The sequence below is a fragment of the Bos mutus genome, chromosome 13 (assembly GCF_027580195.1).
Source record: "Bos mutus isolate GX-2022 chromosome 13, NWIPB_WYAK_1.1, whole genome shotgun sequence".
NCBI classification, from domain to species: Eukaryota; Metazoa; Chordata; class Mammalia; order Artiodactyla; family Bovidae; genus Bos; species Bos mutus.
This window is the reverse complement of record NC_091629.1, coordinates 8,170,965-8,185,019: the sequence shown is the minus strand read 5'-3', so window position 1 is coordinate 8,185,019 and position 14,055 is coordinate 8,170,965. Positions and strand designations below refer to the sequence as shown.

The 14,055-nt window shown below is 41.6% G+C and overlaps 1 protein-coding gene across 4 annotated transcripts in view; it reads right to left on the bottom strand.

Moving 5' to 3' along the window:
- The window catches only part of NRP1 (neuropilin 1), a 147,906-nt gene that overhangs the window by 79,623 nt on the left and 54,228 nt on the right, over positions 1-14,055 (bottom strand). For all 4 annotated transcript variants that reach the window (XM_070380974.1, XM_070380976.1, XM_005890178.3 and 1 more), the window contains exons 4-5: positions 10,010-10,191; positions 3,125-3,352 (exon numbers count right to left, since the gene is read on the bottom strand). In XM_070380974.1, the coding sequence (XP_070237075.1) occupies positions 3,125-3,352; positions 10,010-10,191 (410 nt within the window). The remainder of the gene's footprint in view (positions 1-3,124; positions 3,353-10,009; positions 10,192-14,055) is intronic.

The following is a 14,055-nucleotide window of genomic DNA, read 5'->3' as shown; positions in this document are numbered from 1 at the left end:
AAAGAACAAGGCGATGAATGCCAACTTCCCCATAACAGTATAATTCAAAAATGGAATGCCTGGAGAATTTAAAAAACAGGCATCAGGCTCTCTCTGCGGGGAGAGCAGGCCTACGATGACCATTGCTTCTCAGGTGTGAAGGCAACACCGTATTTGTGCTGCTTGAGAGAGGAAATGGCAAAAGCCCATTCTTTGTATTTTTCCCACTAATCCCTCCATTAATTAGAACCCTATCTTAGAATCAGATAATTTGGCTTTCTGCCACCTGTTTATGAGGAAAAATAGGTAACCATCTACGATAAAGAGGTACTATTAAAATGGGTATTTTTAAATAAATAAACACAAAAGGGGATCATTTTAAACAGGTACAAGATCAGCCAAGTCTATTTTTCTTAAGGTAAACCTTTTGGTGGAGAATATCTGGATTTTGCAACTTTTCCCCAGAAAAAAGAATTGGCACAATTTATGTCATTTATATTTTGGAAGGTTTATATCACTGATATTTTATATTTATATTGTTGATACTATATATTTATATTTTAGAAGGTTATTTTTAACATACAATTCCATCTAGCTTTGATGAAGCTTATTCCTAAAATCTTAATAATAATTCCTAATAATTAGGTCACAGAGCATTTCCAGCTCTTTCCCCAGCTTGGATGGAGGGCTGGCTTCATGGGCATCCAGGTGCTGTGAGCTAGGCATTCACATTTGGCCCCATAAGTCAGCACAAGCATCTGCAGGCACACTTCGTTCATGGCTCTGAAACGATGTGTAACTTTCACCAATGACTCCAGAGCTGTTAGTTTGGAATCTATGGAGCTTCAAAGAGACTGCTAGCTGGAGAAGTGGGGTTCACGATGTGCATGTCTCAGATCTCACCTTTTGGAGTAAACTGCTTCTCTTCGAAGTCAAGTTGAATCGCTTTCAATTACTTGTCGTCTAATTCAGTGTCTATGATAAAATGCCGCATAAAATCACTTGATGGGTAAAAGGCTTCAGTGCCTTCTGGTTGTTTTTTTTGGAAAAGATATCAAAGAATAAAAGCGATTTTGCTGGCAAGGAAATCTGTGTGTTGAACTACGATGACAAACATGTTCCTTGTGCCACTGACAAAAAACCCAGGAGGACACACTCTCTCATTTTGCCTAAAAAAAGAGTGCCCTGCAAGGCTGGCATAGACAGGATGAGGTCAGGTGAACAAAAACAAATATACAATCACATTTTTCTAATTCCAAAGCCAGTTTTCTCTAGGAATAAGTCAATTCACCCAAAACATGGATGAATTGCAGGCTGACAACCCGTATTGTTAATTGTTCTTTGCTTCAACTCAGTGATTTTCTAGAGCCAGAAAATTACTACTTTGGAAAACCCTTGACACTAATAACAATGCTCTCCTTTCTACATAAGTTGGTTGATTGGACCTTCTTTTCAGATGTCAATTTAAATATAAGTTCTAGAAAAGAAGGCTGCAAATTTGGGTTGTGAACAAATAAACCCATTATTAAATGTTCCAACTATTATTGCAATACTATTATAATATTGTTTTCCTAATTATCGGATTGAATACTTGGAAATCAATCAGAGCTCTGTTTGGACAAATCTCATTACTTAATGAGGGAGTTTCAATAAAATCATCATAATCCTATTTATATGGTTAAATAAAGGAAAGAAGAGACTCAACTAATGATAACTCACCCATTTGCTCCAATGACATAAGCTTTCTCTAAACCTAGATTTTCTCTAGTGCTGTTTACTACTAAGGAACATAACTAAACTGAATGACACTGATCATTTAATGTCATTTCTAAGACAAAGGCAATCTCTTTCACATGATATTAGCTTTCGTTCACAATTTACTTAAATAGTCTTTCTTCCATCTGATAATATCATCTGACTATTTTATAGATAGTTCCAAATCTCTAACTGCATGATTTGTAAGAACTTCTAAGCTGCCCTTTCTGATCTGTGTCGAGTGTGTTCTCCAGAGAAATCTTACTATTAAACCAGACTAAACACAAGACTAGCAATGCAGCTGCAACAAATTATTTGATATTATCTCCCTCTGTTCAGAATTTGGGTGTGTATTTTTGCCATTCACCTTCTAATTCATAAGGACTGAAATGGAAAACTTTAATTTAGCTGGCCACATGGTTACTTCTCCCACCTCCTTCAAATCTAGCTCATTTTCTTCATAAGACCTAACCTGACCACCCTATTTAAAAAATTCCACCCATCTTTCTCTCTTTACCTTCGTTTTTTTCATGCCTTTATTCTATTTTTTCTTCTTTTCCTTTTTTTTGTTTATAGCACTTCTCACCTTCTAACATCCCGTGCACGTGATTCAATTGTCCGTAACGTGCACTGTTTATTACCTCATTTCCTCTGATAGAATCTAAATGGGGCATCCATCTTTGCTTTGTTTGCTAAGAGATTACTACAGCACCTGGTACATGGCTGATGCTCACTGAGTATACTTTTTGAATGGACGATGAACTCAGATGATGTGAACAATGTGCACCAAGGATGTGTGCCAATCTGATTTGATTCCCCAAAGATAAAAATTCCCTAGAGAGCAGACAAGGAATCCATCTAAACTAGGAACATCCAAATGCTCTCCTCCTTCCTTTCTGAGATTTCTAAATGTGGTAGCATAGTGGGTGCATAGTTCACTGTGAAAATTTTAGCAGGGACTTAATCTCTCTGGTTCTCAGTCTCTGCATTCGCAAAATGACTGACTTGATTTAATTGATGTCTTAAGAGCTCATCTTCTGATGAGTTTATGAATTAATAACCAGTAGGCAAGTCAATGAAATGAGAAAAATACTTCAGTCAGGAAAACCATGGGTTGCTTCCCATTTTCCCATAGAAAAGGTTATGAGACCTTGCAGAGTCTTTTATGGCCTCTGTTTCCTTATCCACAAAATCAAAGCATTAGACTAGAAAATTACCAAGTCTTTTTAGGCTCAAATATTTCATCACCTCTCTGTATAAAGAAAATTGCTGTTTTTCTTCCTCTTTTGAGCTACTTTTTAAAGTGATGCATGTATATGATGCTTGTAAAAGGATCCCGGGGCCCTTCCCCTAGATCCTTCCCCTTTGGGGTGCTTTGTGCAGTGCTTACCATCGGGGAATCCATCCCAGATTTCTAGCCGGTCATAGCGACAAAACATCCCCCCCGGAGGATTCGAGTCAGGCTCCAGGTCAAAGCTTTCAAATTCCAGGATAATCTCTGACATCTTTGGTGCAAAGATAATATAGGTGCATTCTAGGCTGTTGGGATATTTTTCAGGGAATCCGGGGGACTTTATTATCCCACTAGGCATTGTATAGTTCTGGGAACATTCGGGACCTACGAGTGAAAGAAAAAAAGGAGCAGAGTGAAAATTCCACTTAAATAACCTGGGCAAAGACAGTTTATCTTTCCAATAAAAGCCCACCATTATAATCATTGTCCTAATCACTCATTACTCAGCCTTTTCACAGTGGTGATATATACGGAAAGTCGAGTTCAGATTTATTGCATTCACCTTCGTTTTCCATCTGTGTGGAGCAATTTACAAACTTCTGCTGTTGCAGAGGGGAGAAAAAATGACAAATACAAAATCATGTGGGAACAATGAATGAGTATGCTACAGAAATCTCGACAGAGCCCTCGAGAAATAATTATAGCCCCTTCAATCTTAAATCTTTAAATCTTGAGGCTGACAGCTCTTTATTGGTGAAATAGAACATTTACAAAGGCGAGGGAGAGAATCCAGTGGAGGGAATTTGGGTTTCAGATTCCTCCACCAGTGACTCAGTAATTCTGCCAGATGTGACCTTTGCCTCCTTGACAAACTAAATGTGAAAGGTAATTCGTACATGTACGCAGGGTGAGTGACTCATTCGGAATGGTGTTGACACAGGTGTGCCAGTAAAGTGTGGCTGTTAGTGGGGGCATGATAAACTGGGATGCAGATCCTGTGGCTCCAAGTCACCTGATACCAATGTTGACATCCTAACCTTCCCCAACATACAGTGCAAGAGTGTGTGTGTGTGTGTGTGTGTGTGATGCATATATTTATAATGCGCCATTTAAATGACGGTTCAGTGTTATCAAGACTACAAATTACGGCAATTCGTAATTTAGGTTGGTTCAGAGCATGCACACAGTTATTGCAAGTCAACCTTATGAATACATAGAGGACCACTATTTCAGTTCATGGACTCAGCAGTGAATAGGGTGCTATCCACCACACAACTGAAAATGGCCCCTCCTCACAGACTATCAGACTATCCACACCAGCCTATCAGCTCTGCCCCTTATCGCCACCACAGCCGTGGTGATTGTCCAAGAACTCTTAGGCAGTCTGGTAAAGAGAGATGACTTGGCCTTTCTGAATCTCAGGATCCAATCTGGGGATGTTTGGTTAAACCATTCTTTTTGTAAAAGAATATTTACTTATTAATTTGACTGTGTTGGGTCTTAGATGCGGCACGTAGCATTTTCATCGCGTCGTGTGGGATCTCTCATTGTGGCCCGTGGACTATCGAGTTGCAATGCACAGGCTTAGCTGCTCTGCAACATGTTGGACCTTAGTTCCCCGACCATGGATCAAACCCAGGTCCCTTGCATTGCAAAGTGAATTCTTAACCATTGGACCACCAGGGAAGTCCTGGTTCAACAATTTTTCTCCAGGGCCATTGTTGCACTCATGGGGACTCTGCAAGGGCATATAAGGATTCAAGCCCAAATAGGGAAGCTTGTGGAGCTTGTTCTTAACTAAATATTCTTCCAAAGTGCCAAGTACTAAAGGCGACGTGTTTGGTATCAATATACATTAAATTTAACTAACAGATCTCTATTTTTAGTGGTGAGGGCTATTAAGTTCACTCTCCACCTCGGTGCATCTGGCAGCATGTTGAGAAAACAAATCAATCTCTTTCTCCCCATGCATATATTAGCCATGGCCCTGGAGACGCAGAAGACTACTTAGTAGATGGCACAATAAACCTGGCCCGTAGAGGTCTGAGTTGAATAGATACCTCCCAAAGCCTTCTACAACGGGGCTCACTGTTCAACACAATGGCTTCAAATGATTATTCAATTCTGGTTAAAAAAATTATTACCAAGTGGCATTTTGCCATGTCAATTTCAAGTAAAGAGATTCTGGAATGTGCTGTATAATTTCTAACATGTTTCTAAGCTATTTGGTGGCATCTGAGATAACAGTAACTATGCCAATTTGTCATTAATTCAAAAGTCATTCATTCATATATAGTTAATTGGGAACCCTTTAGAATTTTATTTCCAAGATGCAGGAACAGAGACCCTGGAGACCTTCAACCTCCTCCCCAGGTCTTTGGCTGGCAAAGCAAACAGCAGAGTTTAATGCAGTTTCCAATATTTTCCCCTTCTTCAAAAGATAAAATTGTACAGTTGAGGTTAAGATTTAATGGAAAAAAAAAACGGAATTAAGGGCGATCTTTCAAAATTAAATAAATTCCAATGCTTTCATGTATATCCTTGTCATGTCAGATTCCTTTGGAAGCTGGCCCAGGTTTTCTCAGGTATTTTGACAAAGGTTGGGGACGTTCTCAGAGAAGGCAGTGGCACCCCACTCCAGTACTCTTGCCTGGAAAATCCCATGGATGGAGGACACTTTCATGCATTGGAGAAGGAAATGGCAATCCACTCCAGTGTTCTTGCCTGGAGAATCCCAGGGACGGGGGAGCCTGGTGGGCTGCCGTCTATGGGGTTGCATAGAGTCGGACACGACTGATGTGACTTAGCAGCAGCAGCAGCAGGGGACATTCTGGGCTTCCCAGGTGGCACCAGTGGTAAAGAACCTGCCTGCAAATACAGGAGATGTAAAAGACGTGGGTTTGATCCCTGGGCTGGGAAGATCCCCTGGAGGACGGCAAGGCAACCCACTTCAGTCTTCTTGCCTGGAGAATCCCATGGACAGAGGAGCCTGGCACACTATGGTCCATAAGGTTGCAAAGAGTTGGACACAACTTGGCACGCATGCATGGGGACATTCCACGGGGAAGTGGAAGCAAGCTGGATGGAGCACCAAGAGATATGAGTTCCACTGCCTTGCCAACCTGCTGTGTAGCCTTGGTGACCTCGTAATCCTCCTGATCCTCAGATTCTGTGCATCACACATGAGAGTGGGCTTTAGGATTGGAAAATAAAGCCTTTCAAATTCAAAGCTGCTTCTGTAATTTCTTACTTTCTCCATTAGACATCAGAATTTGTTTTAATGGGTTCCTTATTCTTTATTGTACAAGTTTGCCACAGTTGAGGGAGCACTTCCCCCAATGGATGATGGCAGGAGAGGGCTGAGGGATCCCGGGGTAAACACACAAGCCACAAACAGGACTGAGGGTGAGTAGCCAGGGTGCCCAGGAGGGTGTGAGCTGCTGGGTAAGGAATGCTCACACAGCAGTGGCACCCAGTGACACCACACTTTCCCCATTATTTGTAAGAATGAGAGCATCCAGTGCAGCCACAGGCATCCCACATTTCGTTGTTAAGAACCATCAGGATGGATAAGGATGATAGCTAAGATATCCCCTTTGGAATTATACTTAAATGTACAGACTCTTAATTAAATAACATATGAAGTCACCAATCCTGCTCTCAATAAATGCCATCCCTTCCCTGACTGAGACTCATAGGAAATGGTATAGCTTCTTCCAGCATCTGGGCCTGGAGGACAGGGGAAGGACAGGGGAAAGGTGGGAGGTGGGCAGGCTGGGGTTTCCTCAAGAAATTCTGTAGCTGAATGGGAATCATTTTAGGGCTGATGGCCCAAGGTTTCAGTATCCATGAAGAGGAGGGGTGTGGGTACCCGAGGAGAGAACTAGGGTGTCCTGGGGGCTCCAGGAGGCATGGGGAGAGGTGGGCACTACCCCCTGCCACCCAGTGGGCAAAAATGGTTGTCTAGAAATGTAGCCTTAGGGATGCAAAAATGGCCCTGTAACCTACTGCCAGAAATCCTCAAGATTTCTCATCCTCATCCAACAGGTGAACGAATAATGCCTTGGTTCCAATTATGATTAGTCTAATTTATGTGTTTTGAAGAAATCTGAAATTGCTGCAGCCTGAAAGAAGTGCTATGTTTTTCAAAGAACAGAGGTTCTATAATACTTATCATGAAATTACTTTCAAGAAAAGAATGTCTGTGAACCTATGTGAGTGTGAATGTATCCTACTAGTTTATGACTTTCAATGGAGTATCTGTAAGAACTATAGTGTGTGCAACAAGGGAGAAAGATGTTTTCTTTTTTAGGTGGTACTAATTTAGTTGGGAAATGAGACACATATACGTGATAAAACTTGAAAATATTTAGGAAAAACATCCTGGTTAGTGAAATACAGTTGTGTTTGTGTATATATACACACAGTATCTATAAGTATATATTTGTGCTGTGCGATAGGGGGCAAGCTGGGTAAGTGTAGGAAATGAAAAGTACATTAATTAAGAATAATAAACTTGGAGCCAGGTTTCCATGGAGGTTAAGAGGCTTAAGCCAGAAGAGAGAGAGAGTGCTGTACAATTTGGAGGGACCAGCTTCATTGCAACAGTTAGTGTGTATGGCACACAACTTCTGGGACATGCTCTGCTATGTGTTTTCATTTCAACCCATCTTCACAAAGAGCCAGTGCTAGATACAGTTATCCATTTTTCAGATGAGGAATCCAAGGCTCTGAACATTCACACAGATGGGCAGCGGCCGAAGCAAAATTCACTTGCAGATCTGCTGGGCCTCACCCAGCGCACCCACCAACCTGGGGCAGGAAGATAGGCTGTGAGTTCATGCAAGTGAAGCCAGGAAGGCTGGGAGCAGCTGATGTCAAGACCTAAGCATGACCTCAGAGAACACGGAGGCGTCACCTGACAGGTGACAAATACCCGTCATAGGCATTCTGGGGATAGCAGTCTGATGACTGTTTGAGAGGCTATGTGTAGGATTAGAAAGCACGGGGATAACCGTTAGACAGTTCAATTTGTTCAATGGCAGAGGATGTGGAAAGAAAGCTGTGACACTCTCTTTTTAATTGAGCTATAGTTGATTTATAAGATTATATAAGGTTCAGGTGTACAGTCTGGGGATTCGGAATTTCTGAAGCCGTGACTCTCTGAGACTTTTGAACAAAAATCCAAAAGAACCAGCAGCTATATTGGATGTAGAAGAAAATAAGGCTTCAAGTCTCAAGAATGGCATTGGGCAGTGAGGAAAGAGGGGAAATCCCAGTGCATCTGAGACTAACAGAAATTTGAGGGCTGAGCTCATCTGAAAGGAAGCAGAATTCTTAATGACTTAGGGAGGATCTTGCTATTTCTGCACCCACCACCTTCAGATCTTTGAGAAACACTGACAATGAAACGCTGTTCTTACCTCTTTTTCTGACACTTTCTTTGATGCTGTCAGATGCAGGTAAGCAAGCAATTGGGTATGTTTGTGCGTGCGTGTACCTATGCTTACGTGGATTTACACAGGTCAAACAGCTTTCAACACAAGGAAATACATACGTAGTCATGTGAGCCCACTGAGATCCTACATCTGCTGTTATTTATACTAAAAGCTTTCTAAGCATGTACTCAGATGAATTTCTGAAGAAAGTTCTCTCCATCTATCCATATTTATATGGGATAGTACCAGAGTTCTTTGAAATTTAAAGATATTGTGCCAATGCCCCCAGAAACGCTTAAAGTCCTTTTTTGTTATTCTCGGTGGTCACTGACCCACAAGACCTTAGGCTTTCGAATTTGGTGTGGTTAGATTTTTTTCTATTAAATAAAGCTCTTTTTCATATATTCCAGGACAATACATTTAAATCTGGCACCTCTGTCCCTGGAGGGTCTCCCACACATTAATGTCAACTTAAAAGGGAAGGCGGGACTGAATTCATAGCAGGAATCTACAGGCTGCTGGAAAACAGTGACATCCAAATAAAGGTACAATTTTTATTAACTGGCTGACATGTGAGTTTAATTCCTCAAACCTGGGAGACGATACAGGCTCAGATTCTATCCTGTCCGAATATATACCACTGTGACAGAAGATGGTTGTGCTTTAGTCACTGAGCCATGTCCAACTCTTATGACTCCATTGACTGCAGCCCGCCAGGCTCTTTTGTCCATGGGATTCTCCAGGCAAGTATACTGGAGTGGGTTGCCATTTCCTTCTCCAGGAGATCTTCCCAACCCAGGGGTTGAACCCAGGTCTCTCACATTGCAGGCAGATTCTCTATTGTCTTACCACTGAGCCACGAGGGAAGCCCTGAGAGAAGATTAGTAAGTGATTATTTTGGAGGGGGCAAGTGCATAATTAATTCTGAAGGGGAATGTCATTTAAAACATTATGATTTTGTTTTCTCCAAGAAGTTCTTGCCCTAACCATGTTTCTGTTAATGGAAAGCTTCTTCCTCCAAAAGTTTTTAAAACTCTAAGGCTAGTGGACTACTGCTTGGATTTTCCTGGGAGCGACCAGTTTTGAATTCTGCAATAAAATAAAGGGAACAGGAAGTATTGAGCTGGCCAAAAAGTTCATTCGCATTTTTTCCATAACATCGTACAGAAAAACCTGAACGAAATTTTTGGCCAGCCCAATACATCATTTTCAGGTAAGAGGGACTCACACATTTTTTAATGAAAGAAATAAAACTTTAAGAGTTGATCCAAGTTATTTCTGAAGAAGAAAGAAAAGAACAAATGTTCTTAAAGGAGCTTTAAAAGGAGTATATACTTTAAAAACACTGGTCAGTATATTAGAATGATGAAATTCTGATTCCTAAAATACATTTAAATAGCTTTTTAAACATACTTCCTCCATACAGTGGGTAACTTTTCCTTTGTGAAAATGTGTATTTTCAACATTTTTTGTAAGGGGAATATCTGACTTTTTACCAAAAGATTAGAAACATTACTCCTGGTCTTTCTTTCCACTTTTGTCTTTCACGAGATCAAGTGAGGTTCGTGACCACTCAGTCACACTTGGTTTGTAAGTCACTTACCTTTCTTGAAAATTTCATAACGTATGGAAAATCCTGCCCCGTGTGTCTCATAGTCAGAGACAAATTTGATAAAGAGAAATGGCCCTGAGGACACGAAAGAAGAAGGGGCGATCTTTCCACAGAACTTTCCCAATACACGTCCACTTTCGTTTTCTCCATCGATGACTTCCACATAGTCATACCTGAGACAAAGGCGGAAGGAAACATCAGGTTAGGGAGAGAAGTCCCTTTAATTTCAATCATTTAGAAGCCAGCATTCTCTACCATGGTCTGTCAGGAGAAAAAATAAGTGCTATCTGCATTCACTGCTGGATTTCACAGAGAGGGAAAAAAAAGTCTAGCAAAATGAAATAATTAAAATGGGCTACATCATGTCCGTGCACATCATCTGGTAACACAGAACTGTTAAGAATAATGGTGTCCATTATACTTGCAGACAATGTCAGTTAAAGTAACCAATTAACAAGAAAAAGGAAAATCTCATGAGTACAATTCTCTATTATTAAGTTGTGTTCCTTTGTCTGGGGTTGGGGAGGGGGTGTCAATACATAATGCTATGCATTCTTTTCAAACTGTGAAGTTCTTTTATGAATTCAAAATGTCTCCTTGGCTGGAGCTCTCTATGAATAATACTTTGATTTCTGTGAGCGACCCTCTAAACATATGGCCACAGAATAATAAACAGATTCTTTACTATTTAACTCAATTCCACCAAACTCCAGGCTTCGCAGGGAAAAAACCTCTCTCAGTATCCACTGTGGTCAAAACAAAGATTTTCTTCCCCTAAAACTACAACTTGAACTGTAGAACATAATCTCTACAAGGAAAAAAGTTTATTTAAAATTCAGAAGTAAGTGTTTACTACCAGCCTGAATCTTTAAAGGAATGCTGTCATTGGAAAAGAAAATATGATAGACTTGGAATCATCAAAGTGCTATGATTTTTAAAAATTCAGGCTTAATGATAATACACTGAGATAATGATAAAGGGAGTAGTAATAAAATACTAGCCTAAAGAATGCCCTGAGATAATGCATATGCTTGGATAAACCTTCTTCATCTCTAAAATATGGAAATCCATTTCCAGTAAAGTAGCATCTCCTAGGAAAACAGGAATATTTTTGTTTGTTTGGCATTATCTATTTCTTAGTGTCTTGCTCTTCCTTTTCTTTTTATTATTTATTTGCCAAGTCACCTAGGAGTCAGATAACCAGATAATCTCATTTGGATTCCATATTTCTTCTAGAACTGACATGAAGACATTACAATCCACTCATTTCAAACCTGCATTTCTCTGTTGAACTTGATTCAAAAGTCCTGGGATATATTCATTTCAGGGATGGCTAAAATATGGCAGTAACATAAACTGCATCTGGCAATTTAAAAGAGATCAAAGTGCGGGAAATCTTCATGATGACCAATGTCATCCTTAGCAATCCTTTTCAAACTGTCCAGGACACATGACTTATGTTTATGTAAAGTCTCATGAGACAACTGCAAAGATGCTATCACGAGTCCAAGTGGATAGCTTAAGGCTCTCTCAATTAAAAATGACATTACCTCATCAGTTAAGACTGTGTGCCAGGCTTGTGTATATCAAGAAGAAAATAAAGCTGACAGTGATGGAATGAAGTATTAACATATGTGAATTATTGTATTAACTGCATTTCCCTTGCTGCATCTGCTGATTGCAAGAGCAATCACTGGCCAGTGAGCATCACTGTCCTGTGAAAAACTATGGAGCCACACAGAGGAACTGTTTGTTTCTCTATACATTGGGAGATGCTTTGCATGCTCAGACAAAGGAGGAGGAGGAGGAGGAGAACTGGAGGATGAGGAGGAGGAAGAAGACGGTGTTATGTTCAAAATCCTCAGTGGCTTTTTATAGTCAACCGAGGGCCACTGGAAAGAACCTCGCCTCTGTACTCCTGAAAGCCTCACGAGCTGGCATTTATGCAGTAATTCCTTTTATCTCTGCAGCTTCATTGACTAGGCAGGTCTGCGCAGTTTACCCCACACTCGCTTATAATTTAACTGTGATTTGAGAGGCTGGCTGTGTTTGGCCTGGCGACCGTGCGTCCAGCGCTGCTCTATAGGCTTTTTACTTGCATCCCGACATGGTCTGAATACTAAGTGGCCACATCCTAGTCCATTTTGCCTTCCAGACACAAATCAGAGAGGTGGGTCAGCCATTCTGAGGACTAAAGGGCATTTCTGCAGAGACCTCTCTCCCAGGTATGAGAGAACTCAGCTATTAGACTGCTGGGGATGTATAACGGGAGGAAGCTAGTCTTTTAATCCACATTATCTGCTAGTGGTAAATTCTAAGCTCTCCTCTTGGCAACAGTAAAAGCTATTTTTAAAAGGGGCAGAGGGACTAGACGTTCTACCCAGCAAGAGATAAGTCACTGCATCTTAAGTGCCAATTTTAGGCAATGGGATTTTTCAGGGACACAATAGTTGCATTTATATGCCAGGATGCTGCTATCATTTTAGCACTTTCCTTCCCGGTACCATCCGACAGGCGCCCCCAAATGTATCACAGAGAGCGGTTCATGTAAATATTCAGGAGGGTGTACGCGTACAAATTGCAAAGGGTGATACTGCCAAGGAAGTTAAAAAAGCAGCCAGCCTCTCCCTCTGAAGTTGAGACCAGTTCCACTCCATAAGTTTCTCGCTGGCAAATGTGATGCCAGGAACGCAGCTGGTGTGTCAGCATCCCTCCCCAGAGACTTAATGTGTCACCACAGTAACGCACCCAGCCTGCATTGGCCTGAGGCCCAGGATCCTGAGTTTGCAAATTTTGGTCCCCCAGCCGGCTGCACTGCTCTGTTACTGCTGCTGGCGTGGCAAGCACTGCGTTCCTTGCGATGCTATCATCCTCGGTCCTGAAACCAGAGACCTGCACAGGTGAGCCTGGAGGCACCTGTCTGACTTGCATTCTGGACCCACAAGCTTGGGCTCAGGAGGAGAGTTGGGGATGGTGTCTTGGGACTCATTCAGAGAAGCTAGTGGAGGGTTCATGGACTTCCCAGGCGGCGCTAGTGGTAAAGAACCTGCCTGCCAATGCAGGAGACATAAGAGACTCGGGTTCGATCCCTGGGTCGGGAAGATGTCCTGGAGGAGGCCATGGCAACCGACTCCAGTATTCTTGCCTGGAGAATCCCCATGGACAGAGGCGCCTGGCTGGCTACAGTTCAGAGAGTCACAAAGAGTTGGACACCACTGAAGAGATGTAGCACACGGATGAGGGTTCACAAAGTTAACCCATCTGTTTCTTTGGAGTCCTGCTCCAGAAAAAGAATGTTCCAGGTGACATGGAGGCTGCATCTGGGTCCACAGTGTACCACCCACCTGTGCAGGAAAGCCCTTCCTCAGACATCACCGCCCCACATTTCATCATAGGAATGCCAGCATCTTATGGATTTGGCCATCTCTTAAAAAAAAAATTGTCTTTTAAAAAAATTTTGGCTGTACTGCAAGGTTTGTGGGATCTTAGTTCTCTGACCATGGATCAAATCCAGACCCCTGCACTGGACTTGCAGAGTCCTAACCACTGGATTGTCAGGGAATTCCCCCATCTTTCTTCTTAAACCTTCTACCTTAAAGCTTTCACTTCCAGCACGAATAATGGTAAAGCAGCCAACCTTTACTGGGAATAAAGCAAAGCTCTCTCTGCTTAACCTTCTTACAATTAAAAACATTTCCCCAAGGTTTCCTTTTTCAGGTGTGAAGGCTTGGCCGGGGCGGTGGTGGGGTGGGGGCTCTTCTCATGAGTGTTCCTGGCTTTAAGCCCAGGCTTCTTAAGTCCCAGGCATCTTGTTGACATATCTCCAACCCTCACCCTACCTGGGTATATGTGGGTGGTAAAAACATTTTGAATCCTAATAGTAATCACGAGTTAGGTTTCCCATAAGAGTGATAAAAGAATAAAGATTTCCTTCTAAGAATTCTTGAAAGGATTACTCAGAGATTATTATTATTATTATTTTCTTCTGGAAAGTTTAAATTATGGTTTTAGGAAAATGGCCAAGGAAGGAGAAAAGA